This window comes from Cajanus cajan, chromosome 2, assembly GCF_000230855.2.
Source record: "Cajanus cajan strain Asha chromosome 2, NIPB_CcT2T_4, whole genome shotgun sequence".
In the NCBI taxonomy this organism is placed as follows: Eukaryota; Viridiplantae; Streptophyta; class Magnoliopsida; order Fabales; family Fabaceae; genus Cajanus; species Cajanus cajan.
The window spans coordinates 55,756,301-55,780,530 of NC_138518.1; the positions used below are offsets into that span (position 1 = coordinate 55,756,301).

Below are 24,230 nucleotides of genomic sequence, written 5' to 3' on the forward strand. Positions count from 1 at the left end.
AACGACGTACCATAAAACCCAAAACCCTAGAGATGAGAGGGCAGATTACACTTTTCGAATGCTCTGGCTTTGCGACTTGATCTAGGAAAAACCCTAGCGCATCCCGTGACCGGAACAGAGACAAATTTGGGGAAGTCAATTTCACATCCTCACTCACTTTCCCATACCGACAGGGAAACACCATATGTCCCCATCTGACATCAAACCCATAACCCTCCTATTAATTTATTATTATTGAATGTGCTTCCAAACATTATTTACTACAAAAATGCTTCTCCTTTTCTCCACAACCCTAGCATTTGGAGATACATTATGTAAGTGGGTCCATCATATATATAACTGATATTTTAGTTTGTGCGAGGTAAAAGTTAAATATCTATTTTATATATATATGTTAATAATAAATAAAATATATATTTAAATATTATATTTTAATATGTAAATTATTTTAAATTTATATAAATAAATAATTTTAAATATATAAATTATATTTAAAATTTATAATAAATAATTTATATTATAATATAATATTATTTTTATTTATTAATAAATTATTTTAAAAATATTAAAAATTAATTCATAAATATTAGGATAAATAAAAATCGAATTAGATGATCAATTAAAAAGATTTATGAAAGTCTTCTCATCAATGAAAAGTTCTTAAAAATCTTTTGAAGATTGATGTTTAATATATAGAATTTAATTAAAATTTATAATTATATATATATATATATATATATATATATATTATGCTTAAATATATAAATTATATTTAAAATTAATATACATAAATATTTTTAAATATACAAATAATATTTTAGATTTATGATAAATAATTTGTATTATACCAAAAGTTATTTTTATTTATTGATAATTTATTTTAAAATATTAATGTTTAATTCATAAATAATTATGATAAATAAAAATTAAATTAGATAAAAAGTTTTAAAAAAAATTACACATCCTCTATTGAAGAAAAACTTCTAAAAATGTTCAAGCATAAATAGATGTTCGTGGTTAATATACAAAAGTTGATTAATAAGCCTACAACTAAATTAATACCTTTTTAATCTCACATCAATTAATACTATTGTTAAATAAGTGTATATAAATAAGGACAATTTCTATTTTACAAATCAATGATGTAAGATTTGTTGTATATTTTGAAATATTTTAAAAGATTAATTTATTTATGAAATTATTTTAAATTTAAATTTAAATTCAAATATAATTATTTTATTAGTTACATATTTAAAAACCTAATTCATATTAATTTTAAAGAGATATAATGACTTAAATATTGTTTTAATTAATCTTAATGATCAAACGTTTCAAAATTATTTGGTATTAATTATCTTGATTAATTATAGTCACAACGGCCAAAAGTCTCTATGATAAATATTGAGATTACATGTACTAAGCATTTCTCTCTTCTATTCTTTGTTCTCTCTTTTTTAGGATAAAAACTTATTAGTTATACATCCTCAGTCTAATAGTAGGAAGATCATGTTGTATCTTGGAAGTTTGCGGATAAATTCTTTAGGACAGTACATACCTCGAGAGTTCAAATTAGTTTTTGTATTTAGCATCCATGGACAACAATCTATATAACTTAGTCTGAAATTTCTTGATGAATGTGAGAGTTAAACATGAAAGCTATAAAGATGGAGGAAAAAGACAATGATGTTAGCCATGAGAGTAGTGGTTCTTGATGCACACGCTCCCAACACAACTCTGAATTGGAGCGTGAGAGACCTGGTATCCTTCGAAACTTATGAAGGTGAACGAGAAAAGGAGCATGATGTATAAAAGTGTGGACAAGGTGTTGAGACACCATAGTATTGTTGCAAAAGCGTATGAGCAAATGGATGATAAGAGTGGTGTATTACCTACAACAAATGATTCAATCGTAAAAAATTGTTTATAAAAAGGTGGTGCTGAAGTTACTACTTTTATTTATTTACTTATTCGATTAATTATATTTCTATTGTAATAATTATTTTTGCTTTGGTTGCATCATGGAATTGGTTGAGATTTACACGAAAGATTAGGGATTGAAGCATTGTCATTGAAAAAGCTCAAAGATTCTACATTTGTTCGACAGAGTTGCAATGTGAAAAATGATTTTAACACTGTCTACAAGAATTCTCTATATCCCTATGAGTTTAATGTTGGTGCCATGTTATATTGATTTTAATATGATTTGTGATTGTTGAATCAATATTATATTTTTAATTGAATGTGCTTGAATTCAATTAATTGCAATTATGTTGAATCACCACTAAATAAATGTCTTGTTGTGATTTGCAATGGAATATGTTATGCGCATACATATATGTGAACGTGTGTTTCAATTCAATATATATGTTTAACATAGTTTCAATTCTAGTTAAAACAAATAAAAGGTGTGCTGAAATGGTGGAAAGAATAAATTGTGAGGTAACATTTGAAAAATGATGTAGGCAATTATAATTTGAGAATTTCTTTGTAGTGAGAATGAGAATTTGGATCTTCTCCTGCAATTTTCTCTCTCCAGCCTCTCTCCTGCAACATTAATAATCATTAGATATATCTAATGGCTCAAATTTAATCATTTAACAAATTACATTAATTATAAGATTAAATTTGAGCCATTAGATATATTACATGGCTATTAATGTTGTAGGAGAGAGGCTGGAGAGAGAAAATTGTAGGAGAGGATCCAAATTCTGAGATTAATTAAGATGAGACTCACTACAATTAATATAAATAAATATGATGGCCTTAGTGTACATTAGTTTATGTAGTAATGAACATTTTTAATCTATATGTTGGAGATAATGGTTTCTAGATTTCTTATTTTTTGTTGTTGTTGTTGTTACATAATTGGTGATTATTTATTTTATTTATTTTTGAGACAATATGTTGATCTATATGGCATTACATGAAAGATAACTAATGACAATTGAGTGTCACTTGAATATTTTTTTTTAAATATGTAATTATATAATAAATATTAATACATTTAGTATTAGTAATGTAAACTTTTTAATTTTAATTTTTAAAAAGTTATAGTTATTTATGACACAAATTAATAGAGAAATTGAATTTTTTAACAATTATAAGTAATATAACGAGAATAATATAATATTACAATGAAATGTTAGAGATAGTTATGATATTTAACATTATGAATTTTCCTATATATTAAGAAATATAATAATGATTAATTGAATTTTGGATTCATACAATAAATAAAAAAAATAGCATATAAACAAAAGATAATTTTCATTGTTTGATCTATTAGCGCACCCATTATCATGCTTGAAATGTTTCTTACTTGACATGAAACAGGTATTAGATAACCCACGTAATGATTTAGTAAAAAAAAAATGTTTATAGACTGCGAGAAGAACAACTCTCACTTTCAACGTTGTAAGGTTAAATTAGGGTTAAAACCTATTTTCTGAAAAAAGATTACTAATCAATGAATTTAAGCCAAAATAAAATTTTAGTTTCTTATTATAATTTTTCGTAAAGTCCTCTAAGTTTAAATTTTTTAATTTAATCCTTTAAATTAAAAAATTTTTACTATCCCTTGGTGTGTTTATATGAGAAATTTTACAAATTCAAAGAATTTTAAATTCTTGGTATTTGAATTACTATGATTTCAATTTCTATCATTTTTAAAATATTTTATTTGGATAAATCAATTCAAATTTCTCAAATTTTAAATTGTTAGTTTAAATATGACAATTTGATTCTACTATGATAAAATTGATTTTAAAAATATATTTATATGTTAAGATTCTTAAATTAAATTTTATAAAAATAAATATTAGCTAATTTTTAAATATTTAATAATTTTAAAAATTAATATTAAATAATATTTAATAATTTTAAAAATATTTTTAAATATTTAATAATTAAAAACATGAAAAGATAAGAGATAACATAAAATATATAAGTGAAATAAGAATAAAAAAAATATGAGAAATTTCAAATTCTTACTTTTTTGGAAGAATTTGAAATTCTACTATTTCAAGAAATTTCACAAATACTTAAATTTCAAATTTCTTATAAATTCTCCATCCAAACAAGGTATTTCACCTCAAAGAACTTGAAATTCTTCAAATAAATGAATTACTTCACTTAAATTCCCCATCCAAATACACTATTGAGGTATTTTTTTTATACTAAATTAGTATTTTAAAAGAACACTTGAGAACCAATTTAGTCTAACAAAAACATTTTAAAACTTCTTAAACTTAGAAGAACAAACTGAAACCAAATATTGAAATAAGAGATTAAAAGTTTAATTTTTCCAAAAACAAATTATTAATAGTATAGTGAATAATTTTTAAATTATATTTAAGATCAATTTTATTTTAATTTGTTAACACTTTACAAAAGATATCAAAATTAAACTCGTACAGTAAGATATTTTAAGATCAATTTTAGAAGACTCAAATTCCACGTGAGATTACCGCAATAATTTTTAATGTTAAAGAAAAGAAACATAAAGTTAAGCTAAGAGGATGTTTTATAAACTTCACTATAAGTACTTTTAGAAGAAAAATATAGGAAGAAAAATTTTAAAAAGTTTCTTCCTATACTGAACTTGATCATGAACAGAAGCTCCATGAGTCTGTTTGGCTAGAGTCTAAAAGCACTTTTTAGAACATCTCTACTAGAAATAAAGAGTATTTCTTTAAAACTTCTCTTAAAAGTCTTTTTAAGCTTGTATCCAAACATGTTCTATGTCTAAGTTTAGTTATTAGTGTATATACTGATTATTGAGACAAACTGGCTTCATTCTCATGATCTATCCAAAGCATATAAATCAATATAGTTCAAAAGTTATCAAAGACAAAATATAAACAACTATGTAGCTGAACTCACTTATAATGGGCACAAACAGATCATGCCCTCTGCACTGAAAAATTAAGAATGAAATCTTTAATTTCGTCGTTAGCCCTATCGAGCGCTGTCCGTCCATCTGCATCTTTAACATCATATGTTGCTCCAGCTCTCAAGAGTTCTTCAATTTTTGGCTTGTCACCTTCTGAGGCAGCTAACAGGAGAAGGATGTCCACAGGGTGGATGTTTTGGCTTAGAAGAGCCTCCATTTTGTCATATGATCCTTCTACGGCCAGCATCCCCATATAGTTGAAGTACTGCAAAAGATTATGATGTCTATTAATACTGCTAGAACATAAAAGCATTTTCCAATCACATGCATTTTATTTTGTTTTCCAGAACTGAATTACCTAATTACATTTTAAGGAAAGTCAATAAAAGAACAGGAAAAGATAATGAAGCATTGGATAAGTAGGGACATGTTTGGATAAACTTCTCCCCAAGTACTTCTAGGAGAAAAAAATAGAAAAGAGAAATGAAATAAACTTTTCCATAAGCTAAATTAGTTTATGCATAGTTAATTTATAGAAACTTTCATATTAGTTTGTCCAAAAACTTATTTTTAACTTGTTCAAAGCAAGTTTTAGCTTATGGAAAAATTTATTTCATTTTTCCTTCCTATTTCTTGTTCTATAAGTGCATATAGAGAAGTTTATCCATATAGACCGATACTCAATAACATATCACTGTTTCAAGTGAAACTATACACAAATCAATTTAGAGAAGAAACTCTTGAAATCTGTTACTAGAGATAGCTGAAGGTCATAAAAAAAGTGGAGACATTGTAATGCAGAGAAAAAAAGGCAATGTGTTTGCTTGATTTATTTAGGACAAATATATATATATATTATATATATATATATATATATATATATATGTTTTGTTCTCAAGATATAAAATTTATGATGAATTCATCAATCATCATATTATATCAGATAGGTGTACTGGGGGAGAGGATTAAAGTTCAGTAATTGATAATCTAGTCATTAGTTTTCCAAATTATTGATTGCAGTTTCAATTCCTTCATTTAATTTAACTTTCAGAACCCCATATAAAGTGTCATCCAATATAGTTAACCTAGACAAACGACATCTCCTGCATACATCTCAAATGAAGTGTTATCCAACACTAACCATATTTGTTTCTATAGAGTATTCAGCTTTTTGCTGTCACTTACTAAATAAGTTTTGAGAAGAAAAGAAAATCATTTTGCTAGTGTCAAAGATGATCTTTTCATAAACAATAACAGAAATCCCTCAAACGTGTCAATCCCACAATTACAACATCATAGGAAATTCAAGCAAATCAAAAGAAGAAAATCTTCACAATGCCTTGCCATGATTCGTGGGAATAGACAAAACAATTTTCACAAAGTCAACCGATACTTTTCCTTTTATATATTATTACTATTGCATCTATATTTGTATACAATCTGCTGTAAATAATTGATATAGAATGAAATACATTTCAGAAAATTCTGCAGCACCTATTGTCTTTCATTACCTTCTTTGTCGTTTCATGGCAGTAGTCTCAATGAGACATGTTTATAAGGTCTTGCTTTTAACAAAATGGAGGATGCCTTTAAAGTTGGAAAAAGAGCAGACATATTTAAGCACATAGTAAAATCACAGCAATTCCAACCAATACCATTCTTCCATCTTCATGGGAGAAATATGAAATTACTGATCTATCTAAAACACTGCACCTTTCATTCTTTAATTATAGTTTTCTTAATTTTGAAAAAGTATACTGTTATAAAATTCTGATAATACGCAGAGCCTCCAAAGCACCATGTTTCAATGAATACCACATTGTAAAGGTTTAGGCTTCCATTGAGCAATGTGCTTATTTGGATGGGGTCCATGGCCAAAGCTAGTTACGTCCATTGCACTTAGGAAGAGTGGTGACCTAAGGTTTGCATGGCCTTTCTAGCTTTGTTTCAGGTAATTTGGTGAAATGGAAAGAGATTATTCTCATCTTGATTCAAGAATACAAAGCAGAAATGCATAATAAGACTATGATACTTAATGCTTTACAAATTTGGTGAAACATGTTTAAATTGAAGAATACAAAACCAGAAATGCATAATAAAGAATGAATGGATTGCAAATGTATTTCTATCCATTTTCCAGAAGATGGGCAGGCATGTGCCTGAGCAATCTTTATATAGCATGTGATTACAATGTGAATGATAAGTGTTTGTGATAGTGATACATGAATCAGAGGCCCGATCATTTCACATCATTCCACTTAATGAAACAATGGAGGATGAATCAATTATAGCTTAAAGTTGGACAACGAGCAAGAAGGATTAAGCATTTATTAATCACATTATTTCAACAATTCCAACCCAAATCAACTTTCCATCTTCATGGAAGAAATACAAAATCACCTAACTATCTCTATTTCTACCTCTTTCCTTCTTCAACAAAGCTGTTACAAGGTTTGATCTTGACCCTACAATTCAATGCTAGAATGAATATGTACTCATGTTTGTCTTCAGCATGGTTACATAAAATAGAAAATCACAATGAAAATTGTTCTCACAACTACATCGTCACTCTAAAATGATTCATGTTATAAGGATAATTCTCCATAGTTGCAGCAATTTCAATTTCCAAACAACAAACATCATTCATATTCCTCAATCCTTACTAGTTGTAAATTCCTAATAGAAAGAAAATAAATAACAAGGCCCGTTTTTTAACTATATGGAAAAAGATGATAACTTAAAGTTGGGCAAAGAACAGACAAATTTAATCACATAAAAATCATCGCAATTCCAACCCAAATCTATTTTCCATCTTTATGAAAGAAATGCAAAATTGCTGATATATCTTCCCTACTACCTCTTTCCTTCTTCAATTAAATTCCTGCCTGCTTTTCCCTTCCTCTACCCCATTTGTTTATTTAAAAAACACTGTTACAAAATTCCAATCTTAACCTAGAGCATTAAAGCATGCATGAAAATATTTGATGGAAACCCGAGAAAGAGAAACGGGAAATCCATAAAAACAAAGAAAATGAACAATTTTATTTAGCCACCAGAATGACAATAAGAATTCCCCTCTAAGGGTTTCCCCTTCACACAAATAGAAATGAACATGCATGTACACCAGAACCACATGCACAAGACAGAATTCCACACATAAATGTGAACAATAACTAACGACAAGTTGTGTCACGAACCTGTTCCACATCGTCTCTGTCAAAGTCATCACGGCGCTGGCTGCCATAAATACCAGCACCCTCGGCATCAACGCCGTTCTTGCCGAACCTGAACCAGCACGTGGCTCGGGAGCCGTTGGAGGGCCCAATTCCGGAGGTGAGGCTGACCCACCCAAGTCTCTTTCTGAAGCCCACAAACTGTGAGGCGGAAACACGCAGTGAAGGAGAGACATTGGGTATAGAAGTGATGGGACTATGGGTGATGCATGGGATGGAAGCCATTGTTCAGCTATGAAGCAAAAACTTAGCTTCTTCCACTTTCACTTCACTTCTATTCTGTCTTGCACTTGCTATCCACCCACGTGTCTGAAGTTTGAAGATAGATAGGGGAATTATACGCTGCTTTCCACCACACCGTACACAATACTTTGTTGGGAGTTTTGCTGTGTGTTCCGAATCATTCAAACAATTCACACTTACTGAATAATTTTATTTGAAATATTTCTTTAATTTCAATATTCTAAAACTTAAAAGTTTGGAGATTTTTTTGATTGGAAATTTTGGAAGATGGATCATTTTTCTTTTGTTGGACCTTTCACTTCATTATTGTAATTTTTAAAATTTTAATGGATTGGTTTAATTTTTAAAAAAAAAATTAAATACTTTAGGATGAAATATTTTATTTAGATAAAAAATTTAAAATTCAAATATTTGTGAATTTTTTTAAAAATTATATGTACTTGTGTGAAGATATTTCTCTGCTCTCAATTGATGCCTTCACTTCTTTTCGCTCTCTAAATTGGTTGTCGAGATGTGAACACTTATAAAAGGCACTCCGATGCGCAAATAAGTTATTTTGAATAATAAATGCAAGTCATGAATAAAAATTTTGTCTTGAGATATGAACTATTTATACTAACATTAATGAGTCCTATCTCGATGGGCCCTAAGTTAGAGTTACCAATTAGGTAATATATTGATAATTGATTTTGTACTTGTAATTAAGCCCTAATTATCTTAGTTAAAATAATTGAGGATTACCTATGTCTGTAAGTCCTTGGACCTTATCGACTTTCGAAGGGGTTGGTTTATCTTTAGTCATTTCGACTGCCAAGGGTGTCGAGAGGCACCCTGATCCCTTTCGGTGGTTGAAGGTGTCGATAGATGACATGATCTTTTTGGTTACCAAGGTGTTGAAGGATCTCGATCTAGTCGGTCTGGTGGCCAAACGACCTATCCGATATACATGCCTCCCAACCTTGGAGAGAGAAATTGAACCAAGGGTAAAAGTGGGAAGTAAGGGATGTTAGGAGGCACATCATTAGTAACCATTGTATTGATTACTCTTATTGAGACAGTTGAAATGAAGAGTCATGCATTATACACCGTTAGATCTTGGAGATCTAACAGTTACAATGAAGGGATCTTACCTTCTTCTATCAAAGTGCTAGCTATATATATGTGTGTGTGTGTGTGTGGTGAAGTCCATCTTGTCATTTCATCTGAATCCGAGCGAGTACATTGTGATAGCCAAGTGAATGTGTTTTGATAGCTGAGAGAGTGCGTCGTGATAGCCAAGTGAGTGCGTCGTGATGGCCGAGTCCCATTAGCTTATAATTGGTACGTATATTCTTTTAATTCTCTTTATCATGGCTATAAGGTCTAGTCATGCTTTAATCAAAGATTCTTCGGTAAGGTTGTCTATCTTGGGGTCGTCATTCAGTTCCTATGCTTTGTCATTGTCATCGTCTACATCAAGTGGCCACGTGAGTGTGGGTGTGAAGTTCGCTAGGGGTGATCCCAAGGTGATGTCGATTCACAGTGGGACCAAAGAACAATGCGAGAGCGACGAAAAGAGCTAGGAAGAAGCTTCTACTAGTACCAGTTTGACAGGTCGACCTGCACCCAAGCGAGTGTCTAGCCGAAAAAAGTATGGCTCATCCAAAGTGTTGAGGTACACTTGGGAGAGGTGGCAGCTTACTTTTCTCGGTATCAGGATGTCTGGGTGATTGCCAATTTGCTAAAATACACCAAGTGCTTGACATTCAATGCTACGGAGGATCCATACCCGATAAGTACCATTGAGTGTCATAACGATGCGTCCCCAAACCCCGATTACATCTTCCTAGGCAAGCTTGCACCAAACATGGATTCGTTCTATATGTATGATTGCGTTCAAAGATTTGAAAGTGAAGTTTCCGTTTGACAACTTCACCTGGGGGTTTTAAGGATCCTAAACGTGGCGCTGACCTAGTTACATCCTAATAGCTGGGCACAAATGCAAGCATTCAACCATTTTTGCCGATGCTTAAACATATACAATACTGTCACCTTCATTGTTCTTACATTTCTATTACACTGACCAATGTGTAATAGAAATAATAATAATTCAACCTAATTCGAGGATTCATCTTGGCGTATTGTAGAATAATAATTCAACACATTCAAAAGTTCTTAAATAAGAAATATAAGGTTGGATACCAAAAATCAATTATAAAAAGGAGAACTTATGATAACTTGTTGGTTTGATGCAAAATTATTACTACAAAATGTAAGATTATGGATCCCCAAGTAGACATTGAAAATTTTGATCTCATGAGTAATAGTCTTATTTAGATGCTTAATAAATGAATTTTAGATTTCATTTTATGTATGACCATGTGTTACATAATGTTCAATATAAATTTTAATAGACTTACATTACTCATTAAAGACAAGAGATGTAAATTCACCAGCTTTATCAAGATGAATTTTCTCAATTGGAAAATTAGAAAAATAAACTCTTAGTCTTGTTAATCTAAGGTAACAATCTTGCAAGCATTGAGTTGTAAATTTACAATAAACAAATCAATTAAAATCATAAAATATCTTAATGATTCACATGATGTGTGTATTGGTTTACAAATATCACCCTCAAATTGTTCTAAACATATAAAATTTTCTTTCTCAATTATCTAGTGATGATCAAATTATTAACTCCCATAAACAATTAGGACATAATAAATTATTAGATTGAAGAATTTTCAAGCTCTTCAATAAGTGTCTGCATAAATTTTTAATTATTTTTTATATCATAATAGACTTTCTAGATAGCCTAACCAATTATGCCAAATAATAAATTTTTTTATTTGTAAACTTTTGTTTTACGATAATGTATTTAAATTGTACTAATATATATATATATATGTATATATATATATATATATGTATGTATGTATGTATGTTGTACAAACCACATGAAAAATAATAATTTTTCCAATATCTATTTTATTCAAGTTAAGTCTCATGATTTCAAAGTACTTTACGTTTCCTTTATTGATTGTTTTAATATGATATAATGTAGATGAATGTCTTGAACTTAGTAAATTTTTACAAGACTTAAAATAATATAATATATTATCGATATGTAACTTTGTTTCTTTAAGTAATAATATATTAACTTTTATAGAATCTTCAATTATGTATGTAGTACCATATATCATAAACTTTTGAAGCCTTTAATAAATTATTACATTCACTTTAGGGAGTGAAATAGTGTTAGTTGAAATGGTCTCATGCATCAAAAATCTTAATTTATTTAATATTCAAGAGACAATAAATTAACTTAGGATATTTCTTCATTTCGCTTTTTTCTTTCTTTCAATATTGCTACTTTAGGAGCACAATAGATGTATGAAAAATGTAAAATATTTTGCTAGCATATTTTTCAAATTGAGAAATTATTGTAAAAATAATATTTTTCTTTATGTATCTTTAAACACAAATTTAATTTCAAATTTACACTAATTTTTATATCATAAAGACATATATAATCTAGAAATAAATGTATTGTACAAAAAGAAAAACATTTACAAGACATATCTCAACAACATTTTACTTTATCATTTTAGAAAATAAATGACACAAGAAAAATAAAAATCGTTAAAATCAATTACTAGCAATTATGCAACACAATCATATGTTCTTTTGAAATAATCATAACTCTTGGTGTTTATGTCTTTCTTTTATTTTAAAAAAAAGTAAATCTTTCTCACTATAATGTATAATAATAAAATGATAAAGATAATTTCAAATATCATTTATAAAAATATATTTATGTCATTGCTAGGTTGACTCTAAGGGAAAAAACAATGCTAAAAATCAGGAAAAAAAAATATTTTCCCTATAAATGTTATATCTAAAAAAAATAAAAATTGATCATATTTTCATTAAATTATATTATTCCTATAAAAATCATAATCAAATAATAAGATCTCCAAATGTTGTCTACTTTGGGTCTAAGTTCTCATAATTTTGCTTTTGATTATCACCCAAAAGACTTCTTACCAATGAAGACAATTGTGTGTTTACAAATATATGTCCATCATCTTGTTTGAATGATGTGTAACTTTGATTGTATCCAAACACATAACAATTCAATTATTTTAACCAATTCAATCAAGAATGATATCAATTACAAATGTAGGAGTACTCACAAGTCCTTTAGTAATTCACACCTAGGGATCACTTCACTATCCACAGTACTTATAAGTATCCCAAATGTTATTTGACATTGTAACTATAGCCTTGACAAAATTATTTCACTTTTGGTGATGTTCTTATTTATGAATTTGGATCCTCTCCTGTAATTTTCTCTCTCGAGTCTTTCTCCTGCAACATTAATAGTAATTAGATATATTTAATGGCTCAAATTTAATCATTTAAGAAGTTACATTAATTATAAGATTAAATTTGAGTCATTAGATATATCCAATAGCTATTAATGTTGCAAGAGAGAGGCTGGAGAGAGAAAATTGCAAGAGAGGATCCAAATTGCTTATTTATATTGATAGATCAAACATTATATAGTATATTCCTATCATTTTTGCTACTTTATCTATCTTTTTCTCTTTTACTTTTTGGACAAATTTTTTTACTTCTAGTGAAAATTATTTTCTTTTTTCACTTTTCGTATTATTTCTTACTTCTAGTGAAAAAATTATTCATTCATTTTCATTTTTGCACCATTTTCCCATTTCTAATGAGAAAAAATATTGTTAATTTTTTTTTTATTTGACAATGTCTTTTGGACCATTGCAAAATATTCTTATCATTTATTTTCTTGATTTCGTCTTCAAAATCAATAGTATTTAAACAAATTTCACAATTAGATAAACAACTCAACTATTCTATTAAATACATAATGCGAAGAATATGATTATAAAGACAAAATATAATTCTAATAAAATACTAAACCTTGTAATATGAATTTGAAAACTATGATTTCCTTCAAGAAAAATCTTTTCAACTTTGTCTAACAGGTTGCAACACCAATGAAAGAAAAATTATTGTGTTAATGTGTTATAAAAATCAACATAAAACTATAAATTGCAAAATATATATATATAGCAATGAAGAGAAAGGATAAAAAAGATAAAGAAAAAATATAAGGGAGAGAATGAAGATTTTTTTTATATTATTTTTAAAAATAAAATAATATATTTATAGGCATAAATGATCATAAATAAGGAATAGTATTAGGTGAAATATATACAATAATGATGGACAACCACTATTAAATATATACACCGCTGTTAGTCAACAAAAAATAATCGGGTTAGGCTTGCCTACTAAGTAAATACAAGTTGGATATCCTGCCCTAACTTGTCTCACCTAAAGATGGGTTGGCGGACCAACTAGTCATAAAAATATAATATAAAAAGGAGAAAAAAAAGGAAAAATGTCTTTTTTTTATATCTCTTTCAATATATTTCTTTCTCAATATCCAAAAAACTCACATTAATTAGTATACCTAAATAATAGGATAAATCTCAAATCACTATAAATTTTGTTTGATTTGGTGCACAACAAATTTCTAATATGGTGCACAATAAAATAGATATGTAATTATAATAAAAATAGTTATTTCAACATATTTATTGCATAAAAAATGCCAAATTGTATATATATATATATATATATATATAAAATAAACAAATTATTTAAACTTAGCATTAAAGATAAAATTAAAATATAAAAAACAAATAAGTGAGTCAATCTACTACATTTGACCTAGTTGGGGGACAAGCGAACTAGAATGCTTAATCCTTCCCTCAGTTTTTAGCGGACTGGCCAAGGGGTTTATTTTTCATCCTAATTAAATATTTATAAAAAAAGAAAATAAAAATAAAAAATAACAAATACTTCCGTTGCACCACTCTGATTTATTAATAAATTAATCATATTATAATATACTAATATTAGGAGCCATGTGTAACGTAAAAAATAACATTAAGGGTCGGGATGAAAGAAATGTTCAGAATAGCAAACTATGAGGCCAAGTTATAATCAAAAGAAATAAGGTTAATAGGTTATAAGTCATCAAACAATGAAAAAAATATTTGAAAAATATTGTTCTTATTCTTTGATGGAGATGATACTTCATATTTCATCATTAATAAAAAATTATTCATAATTATTAATTATGCAGTAATCCAATAATAAGCTTGCCATAGATGTAATCCACATTGTTTTTCCATTAGGAGCAGTAAGCTGCAACTTGACTTGAGACCATAATGAATCCCACATCGAAAAAATTTGTCAGAGTAGCACAGAGAATGAGTAACAAATAAGACATGATTAACACTTAACAACATACTTACCTGGATGGGGTCAATGGATAATCAATAAGGTCCATGGCCTAGGGGAGTGACCTCCATTGCACTTAGGAGGGGTGCTTCTTTAAGGTCTGTCCAAGTGGCAGAGCCTACATCATAATTTGTGGTAGTGGGGGCCTGCGTTCGCGCGGCCCCTTCCTGTTCAGTTTTAAGTTTTTAATTTTTGTTTTCTTCTAGATTAGTTTTAAACTTTTTAAGCTTTTAAGAAATACATTTAGGTGTTCATCTTATTTCCACTTTGATAGAGATGAATAAGAAGTTTGATTTTGACAGCAATAGGGAAGTCTAATAATTGTAAGAAAATGTCTCTGAACTGAAATTAAATGACCCTAGTATGCGTGAATCATGCTAACTCGTGTGATAATTATTAATTACTAATCTGACTAAGAGAAGGAGAAAACCACAGATTCATGTAGTTCCACAGATTCATGTAGTTGCTGCATAAGGAGAGGATGGGAGAGTTTGGCTGATGCAGAGGACTTTTATCATTTTTGAGGTCTTTAGACTAAATATATTATTCCTTTATTTTTATATCTTCTTCATTTTTCAATGATATATATCTATTTTATATGCTTTGCTGCTTATCTTTAATAGATTTTAAGTAGCATTGTGGTTACTTAGTAAACTAGAATTTAATGTAAAACCAAGAATCATCTGCTACAACAATCAAGTTTTTTAATGTTTTTTCATCGGTTAAAGTTGGAACAGCAATAGGAATGTTTTGTTGTACAGGTGTTAGGTTGGAAGAACTACTAGGAATAGACCAATCATCTATGGTTGTAAAAGTTGTTGCAGTTCACCTTGGTGGCCTTGTTAGTCATTCCTTAATAGTAGCCCATATTTTTTTTTCCGGTAGTTGCAGTCTTGCATATCTTTTTTATTGACAGTTTGAAACATAATGTCTAAATAACATGCAGAAAAAAATATTGAATAGAATTTATGTCATGACTTCTTGATTTTTCTTGTGATATGTATGTCACAGGAACAGTAGATGATTTATATTTTATGATGTTTGTGTATGAAGGTGTTGTTCACGTAACAGATCATTGAGACATGCATCCAATGATGGTACACCATGAGATTGGACTGAATACGTTAGATTGCTAGTTCATAATAAATGTCTCATCATGTAGTTTCATGAACTGGAATTTGTCTCTTCACAAAATTATCATGGTCTTTTCAAGAGAAGAGTGCTGCATCAACATGACCCACAAATATTTTCCTTTGACATATATCTGAGCTTGAATGTTCAAACTGAGTGATTTTTGCTATTAAGACACATCATACTTTTTCACAGACATGCATCCAGGGAATCAAGCCAAAAGTTGTGTGTTCTCTTCTTAAATAATTCTCATATAAGTACAAAATAATTTCAAACAAATCACATAATTTGCTGTGATTTTCTGCCCGCTAAATTAGTTAAACTTCAATATTTACATTTATTCTGCATATTATCCTAATTAAGAGAATAATAACTACAAATAAATGTATACATAATTTGCTTTTGTCATTAATTTCATTGACACCGTCCATAATCAGACCTGGGAATGCATATTGTCATTGCAACAAAAATAATTGGTTCCTCCAATTACATTCCACACAGATTTTTTTTTGTTATATTTTACGGGTAATGATTAAATTTCGTTCTCTTAGTGATTGCAGTTTGTGGCTATTATTTTTTGCAAAATAGAGTAGGTTTAACTTTAACCCTCATTTTGGAGAAAAAAATTTTATGCTGTTATTCCAAACTTGAAGTTTAACTCTTAGAAGTATATTTATCAATACTCCGTTGTTTTTCTCAAGGTTCTGCCTAGTGAGATCAACATAAAATCAAAGGTATTATGTTCTATCTAGTATCAAAAGGTGTCAACATATTTGCTACATTAATCTTAGCAAATATTATTATTTACTAGTCCTATACAAGTCATTTAGAACCATGTAATTTTGAGATCATTTGTATAATTGGCATCAGTCTTCAAAGCTCTCTATTTAAATGAATCCCTCAACAAAAACATTTAAGTGAAGTCTATGACTTTGAGAAACAGAGCTCTATTCTAAGTTCTACCATAAGTGACTATCCATTTTCTTATTTCTTAAATTCACAAGTTTGGATTTTACAGTACAAAAATGAACATCTTTAATATATACTAGTAAAAAAAAACACTTTATGTCTCCATTAAAAAAACAAATCTCTCATAATAATTAGTGCACTTATTAGATATTATGTGTTATTATTGAAGATAAAATAAGAAAAAAAAATGGACACCAAATAAGTATAGAAGTATAAATATTATATTTAAGTAATCGCTTTTTTTGATTTTCACTTTTAATTGAATAATTTTATTCTTAAATAAAATATTTTAAAATTACTCACTCTATAATAAATAAAATCCCTCACCCATTAATCTATATGGTTACCTATAATAAATATAGAGAGGCCTTCTTTCTTTCTCTACAAGGATATATAAGAAAACTGTTAGAGCTTATTAAAACTAAATAAATAATAAAACCACTCTATATTAATCAAAACTTGGTTTAGGCATGACAATCTAACTCGTTCCCGTAGTTACCCACCCGAATTCGCCGGATTTAGACAGAAAAACTCGTGTTTATCAATTTCGGGTTCGAATTTTTTCCAATCGATAAAATCGGAGACAGATATGGGAAATTAAAGCTATAATCTTATATTAATGGAGTTCTGATTCTTGGAGGCAATACTTTCTACCTTTGATATATTGCTTTTTCTTTGGATGAAGCACACGGACCATTTGGATTTAGTCTTCGAAGCTCTCTGCACAAATAAATCCCACATCGAAAAGTGAGTTGATGTAACAAGGAGGATGGACTATAAAAGTGAAACATATGACTCATTACAACATACTTACCTGGATGGGGTCAATGGGTGATCAAGAAGGCCCATGGCCTAGGGGAGTGACCTCCATTGCACTTAGGAGGGGTGCTTCTCTAAGGTCTGTCCAAGTGACAGAGCCTACATCATAATTTGTGGTAGTGGTAGTGGGGGCCTGCGTTCGCGCAGCCCCCTCCAGTTCAGTTTTAAGCTTATTTTAATTACTGTTTTTGCAGGTTATTACATTTTATTTATTCTTTTATTGAATTCTTGAATCTTTCAGTATTATATTTGAAGTGTTTACTCATTTCTTAAAACTTAATATGTGAACATAGTTTAATTTTGGTAAGTACTTGCATCTATACAGACAGTTCCACTAGTAGTGGGTTATACAATTACAACTGTTTTGTTTTCCTTTATCATGTATATAACAAATTCTTGGTTAATAGAAAAACAACAATATATTTCTCTTACTAAATTTTCATCTTTATGTTAGTCAATAGCTAACTGAACCTATTAACCTTGCCCTTGTGTGACATAGTTAAATCTTAACAACATAATTGGTTATGAGCAAGAGTGCATAAGTATTTCAGTCTCCAATAGGTGTGAAATGTTTTTCTCCCTTCCTTTGTGTTGCATAGTTAAATCTTGCTTGAGAAAACTCACTTCTGAAACAGGAAATATGATTATAACTTCCTATGGGATTGTTAGCCTTTAATTATAATCTGAAACATGAAATATGACCATAAGTGAAATTGTTGTAGCTTAATTTAGTGATGCTTTCTTTACTCTTTCTGCACAAGTCTCTGACAATTTTGGGGGAACCTATTTAGTTTTTCCTTTTCCTATTTCCTCTTCGATGGAGGATGAATAATTCTTTTTAACTGCATAGAATAATGTAGAAGAATTTGTCAAATTTATATCAGAAATAAAGTTAATAGGTTATCAATCATCAAACATTAAAAGGAAATTGAAAAATGTTAAGTTTTTATTCTATGATGGAGATGATCCTTCATATTCCAACACTAATTAAAAAAAAATTAAAACTATGAATCATGCCACAATCCTATAAGAAGAAGAATAATGGAACGTCAACCAAATCATTTCTTTTTCAGATGTAATTCCACTGATTGCTTATATCCCTTAGCAGAGCAAGCTACAACTTGAGATCACTTTTTCGCTGGTCTTCAATTTGTATAAAAGAATCCCACATTGAAAAGATTTGTCAGAGTAGCACAGAGAATGAGTTACAAATAAGAAATGATTGACACTTGGCAACATACTTACCTGGATGGGGTTAATGGATGATCAATAAGGTTCATGACCTAGGAGAGTGACCTCCATTGTACTAATTTGTCAAAGTTAGATTAACATGTCAAAATTGTGTCTGCTATTTAACATTTTTGTGGTTGATTCTAATATAAGTTGTCAAAGTTAAATTAACATGTCAGAGGTTGATTCTAATATAAGTTGTCAAAGTTAGATTAACATGTTAGAGTGTGACTGAATTTTATGAGTTAGTTACCATGGAATGTATTCATGAGTAGTTTTTATTAGTAAGACTTTTTGGACAATATCTAAATGTGTATGTGTGTATAGTATTTGTGATCAATGGAAGACATATCTTGACTGTAAATTTTTGTGATCAATGGAAGACATATCGGTGATCATGCCTTTTAGGATGATCCCGCAGCATCTTAATTTGATTATTAAGATTATTTCTCTTAGTATTCAAATAATTTTTGCAACTTTTTAGGAAATTTGTCTTTCAACTATATTCTACTTTTGGAACCTAATTTTTTTACTAAACAGTTTTTTCTGTTGGTATTTTTGTATTTTAATGAATATATTTTCATAGAAAGAATTCGTATAGAAAAACTGTTTAGTTCATCTTGAGCAAGCACAATAATTGATCACTGGTATCACAAATCTGAGTGGGTAATATACTGTTTAGTACAACACCAACTTGATTTATTTTGTAACTAAGCTTAAAACTTTCATGTTGAAGCATCCATGGGGCCTCATCACCTCAATTTGAATCTTAGGTGGGTATCCACCCAATGAGCTCATTATTAAGTTTGTATACAAATTCCATTTATTTTAACAAAAGTTATCTTAAATTTCTCAGAAAAATGCAAAATATCATCCCACACTGACCCTGGTCTGAGTTGTTTCTAGGTTACTGCATGCTAATATAACGGTTTTCATTTAAATTACACTATCCACTCTAAATCCAAAGTGTGCAAACACTGATAAGCATAATTTATCTTTCAACCTTACTAGAACATGATTTAGTATTTCGTTACCTCTCTCCCCAATTACACTATTCACAAGTAGTCAACCTTAAAAGGCCCACATAACAAAATTTAAGATTAAACAGCAATATACATTAACCAGTATTAGCTAAGATTTGAAATTAAATTAATTTTTCTTATATTTCATATCCTTTCATGTGCATTTGTGCAAGAATGAGATAAATAGTCCATAATTTTACCAAAAATCTTTAAAAGGAATTGGTGATTAAGTCCGAATTTGTCTGAAATTATATCTTACTCTAATTTAGAAATGTTACCAAAAATTGAGGGGCAAACAAAATCTTGCAAAAGTTTGTTAGTCCTTAAATATTTGAAAATAATTTATATCAAAAGAAATATATCTTAAAGGTAGCTTTAAAAGATAACAATGTAAAGTAGGAAGTGGGTCTTCAAATTATGCTAATGCCATTGAAAACTAGTCACGTGTGAATTGTCTTTTACCAATGAGATGTTTGTCACATGCAAAACAGAATCAGAAAAGTTTATCATACTTTAAGAATACAGAGACAAATGATTGAAAATAACAATGGAATTGTCCTTGTAGCTACTTTCCATTAGATAAGGATTCTCTGCTGTCAGAGAGAAAGAATTTTTGAATCTTAATTCTTAATTTTATTTTTCAAAAATTAATATACCATAAGAAGAAGAAAAATAGCCAGTAGTCATGACTGACCCTTTAGATTACCATAGCTAAAAACTGATCGAAGCACTCACAAAATCAGTTATCTTTTAACTAATTTAGGCAACTAGGATTACTCACTTATTCCAAGTTGATTTGATCAATTCCTTTGCATGAAAATAGTTATGTTTGGATAAGTTTCTTCTAAAGCACTTCTAAGAAAACAAATTAGAAAAGAAAAAAATGAAATAATTTTTTTTATAAACTAAAATTAACTTATACATAAATTACGTAGTAAAAATTTTCTCTTATTAATTTCTCTAAAACCTTCTTTTTAATTCATGCATAAGCTAATTTTAGCTTATGAAGAGTTTTATTTAGATTTTCTTTCCTATTTTTTCCTTAGAAGTGCTTCCGAAAAAACTTATCTAAAACTCAATGATGTAATTTCTCCTTGGAATTAGAAGCTTAAGTGTGGTATTCTTAGAATGCACAATATAGATCAAATGGCAAGGAACTGGTCCCCCTAGTGAATGAAAGTTTTTCTTAGGTTTGGTGAGAACCTTTGTTTTCTATCTTGTGAAAAGGCATCTGTGTCCAAGAAGTCCACATGCAAATGAAGGGAATTCCCGTGAGTGACTCCACTACAAACAAAGGCAGTAGAGAGGGTCCACAAAGTGTGACAGATTGCACAAGTCCCTCAAACTTACGGAGTCCTTTTTGGAAAGTAAAGTGTGGATGACAACAAAATCGAATAGCAAAATAAAAAGAACGTAAGTAAGAAATAGGTTCCATAATGTAGATAACTAAAATGTATCAAAACCAGATTTAAAAAGCACAATGATAATAACATAGTTGCAAGTTGGGACATTAGCAAATTTGGGTGTAGAAAAAAAAAAATATGAATCATGAATCCCTCAATTTGATTTTCCTACCACCAATCTTCAATGCTCTCTTCATTTTTCTAAATCTTCTAATTATAAACAGTGGAACCAGAAAACTGAAAATCCTAGTTTGAAAATAATTAAAGCACTATCATTGAGTACAGATTTGTTTTGATAAACTTCTTTGAAAACACTTTTAAGAAGAAAAAATGGAAAAGAAAGATGAAATACGTTTTTCCATAGACCTAAAATTAGATTATGTACAAGTTAATCTGTAAAACTTCTTTTATATAACTTCTCCAACACATTATAAATTGTACGAGCAATGAATAAGTATTTGAATTCTTTCATGTGAACTTATGGTCCAAATTACAGACTAGACTCCCAAATAGTTACCTAATTTCCTTGTGACTAGACATGATGAAACTTGAAGTTACAAGTATAGTACAATAGTTAGGAGCTCAAGTGTAAAACTAGAAGCACATGAATGCAAAGACTATGTCACCAACTATACAAATAGATACCAAGCACTTCATATAAATAGGTGGAGAGTTCTTGTGAAACCAAGTCTCTTCAAACCTAAGAAAATGTCCCACAGTTTGTGGAAAAGTTCACAACCAAAAAAATATAACAAACCACCCCTCTTCAATCACAAGATTTGCTTTCTCCTTAACACCAACAAAATAAAGCATGCATAAACCCACCATCCTTGCCACAAGCAACACAATAGAGATGGCTGAATTTCCTCCTGTAGAAATAGGAACAAGAGGTACAGTTGGATCCCTTCTAATGCAAGAAATTGAGTACTTCAGCCGGCTCAAAGTCAATTCTCAAGACTGGTCACAGAAGAACAAGTCTCAAACCATCAACATAGATTCCTCAATTAGTATTGATTCCAGACCGACAACTGTATCCAGAGTAGAAAGTACAAAGAAAAAGCGATCAAGTAGCAAACTCCTACCAAGAATCTGTTCTGTGGTAGATGTATCTGACAACAGTAAGACAAACTTCACCTCCGCTTTCAGCTACAAGAACCTGAAGTCTGACATAAAATTTCAGCTTTAGGTAATGTTCTCAGAGAGCTTAGAAAAACCCAACTTCTTGAGAGAATTTGTTATAGGGCTAGCCCAAGCTTTATCTACATAACCACATTTGATGTCCACAACTTCAACAATTTTAGATTTCTTCTTTTTATCTTTTTTCTTCACTTCTGGACTTGTTTCCAATGCAACGTTATTGGAACCAAGCATGGGTATTTGATGGGTATGTTTGCCATTAACTTTTGTTTTGTGGCCAATTCCAGGACTTATATGGTTTATGATGTTGTTTCTACTGCTGCTGCTACTAGCTTCAAATGATTTTCTTGATTGTGGGCGTTTTGGCGTAGTACTACCACTTGAAAATGATATTCGAGGTTTACTTGTTGAAGATACCTGCTGGTGTGGAACAGAAGAGATCTGATCCAATTCCCTTGTCATCAACAAGCTGATTGTTCCGGTGGTTCCTACTGTGACTGCTCCTTCATCGCCCTTAATACCTTCCATGCTCTTCTTAGCTCCGATCAAAGACCCAAATGTTCAAAGCTTCTGAGATGAATATTATCAGAAAATTTACCAAATGATCTCTACATGTAAATAGTACATTCAAATCAATCAATAACTCAGTGTCTATCTGGATAAAATTTAAAAACATTTTTGAGAGTTTCTCTATAGGAAATAGAGTATTTTACAGTAAAACACTCTTAAAAGCCCTTTTAAGTTTGTATACAAACATGTTCATAATCTTTCAATTAACAATTCAGGATTGAAAGATGTAAATTTGCAGGAGTTAACAATACACCCAGTTAGTGTATGCAAATTATAATAAGTAATAAATAGATTTTTAAGTAAACTTCTCCAGAAATACTTATAAGATAGAAACATAGAAAGGAAAAATGAAATAAACTTCTCCATAAACTAATTTGTAAAAACTCCCTTCTATTAATTTCTCCAAAATTTTATTTTTAACCCATGCATAAACTAGTTTTAGCTTATGGAGTTTATTTCAATTTTTCTTCCTATTTTTCTCTCCTAGAAATGCTTCTAGAGAAATTTATACAATCAGGCCATGAGTAGCTTTAGTTTACCACTTAACAATTCTTGATTGAAAGTAAATGGAAATGATGAATAAATCAGTGATAGGCATCATATCATACAACAAGAAAGAGGGGTTGGAAGGGGTGTAAGGTATTACAAGCTGCACAGCAGAAAAGCATACTCACATAAACCACTGCATTCAAATGATAAGCCCAATCGAGATGCAAATCATAAAACAAGGAAACCCATTTTCCATAACAAAGTTGAGTAGGGCAAGCAAATAAACCATGATTTATTTGGCTGAATAAACACAAATATGAATGTACATTATCACGATACATTATGTGGCCCCTCAACCACGAGACACCAACCACACTCCACACATCATAATCTAAGTTGGAGAATGCCAACTAGAATCATCTTCATGCATTTATGGCTATGAAATAAAGGAAGCATGAATTATCAAAGAAAAAAAAGGAATGAAAAAGGTAAAGAAACAAACCCAAAAGGACCACGAGGATGACGCAGAATCAAATCTACTAAAAATCATCCAATCCTTAAAGGGACTACATTAGCAGAATCCAGGGAATGGTAGCAACTTCAAGAAAAGACATAGAAATCAAACACAAATAAGCCATTAAATTTGACAATATGAAAGAGTATACTCAAGCAGAATATCAAAGACTCAATATTAAATTAATATAAAAAAAAATAGAAAGAAACAAAAAAAACACAAACATGCACTCAAATTTAAATCCTAACTAAC

General features: G+C 29.6%; 2 protein-coding genes and 2 non-coding genes across 4 annotated transcripts; 2 read left to right on the plus strand and 2 right to left on the minus strand.

The window, feature by feature from the left end:
- Positions 1–4,772: 4,772 nt before the first annotated feature.
- On the minus strand, positions 4,773–8,436 carry GDC1 (Ankyrin repeat family protein). The gene is made up of 2 exons (XM_020367064.3): positions 8,089–8,436; positions 4,773–5,156 (listed from the first exon to the last, which is right to left on the minus strand). The coding sequence occupies exons 1-2, from the start codon at positions 8,347–8,349 to the stop codon at positions 4,902–4,904; spliced, it is 516 nt and encodes a 171-aa protein (XP_020222653.1). The 5' UTR covers positions 8,350–8,436; the 3' UTR covers positions 4,773–4,901.
- Positions 8,437–14,700: 6,264 nt separating this feature from the next.
- Positions 14,701–14,861, plus strand: LOC114916319 (U1 spliceosomal RNA). The gene has a single exon (XR_003804725.1). It is a non-coding gene; the product is annotated as a U1 spliceosomal RNA (small nuclear RNA).
- A 2,739-nt stretch (positions 14,862–17,600) lies between these two features.
- On the plus strand, positions 17,601–17,767 carry LOC114916318 (U1 spliceosomal RNA). Its single transcript, XR_003804724.1, has one exon. It is a non-coding gene; the product is annotated as a U1 spliceosomal RNA (small nuclear RNA).
- Positions 17,768–21,898: 4,131 nt separating this feature from the next.
- Positions 21,899–22,966, minus strand: LOC109804768 (uncharacterized; the record flags this gene model as incomplete). Its single annotated transcript, XM_020366611.3, has 1 exon — positions 21,899–22,966. A coding segment is annotated over one exon (516 nt), but the record flags the coding sequence as incomplete, so codon positions are not given.
- Positions 22,967–24,230: the final 1,264 nt, after the last annotated feature.

Coding starts and splice junctions, on each gene's coding strand:
- GDC1 (XM_020367064.3), bottom strand. CDS start 8,349: ATGGCTTCCATCCCATGCATCACCCATAGTCCCATCACTTCTATACCC. Junction 5,157..8,088: donor ACAGAGACGATGTGGAACAG/GTTCGTGACACA, acceptor AATCTTTTGCAG/TACTTCAACTATATGGGGAT.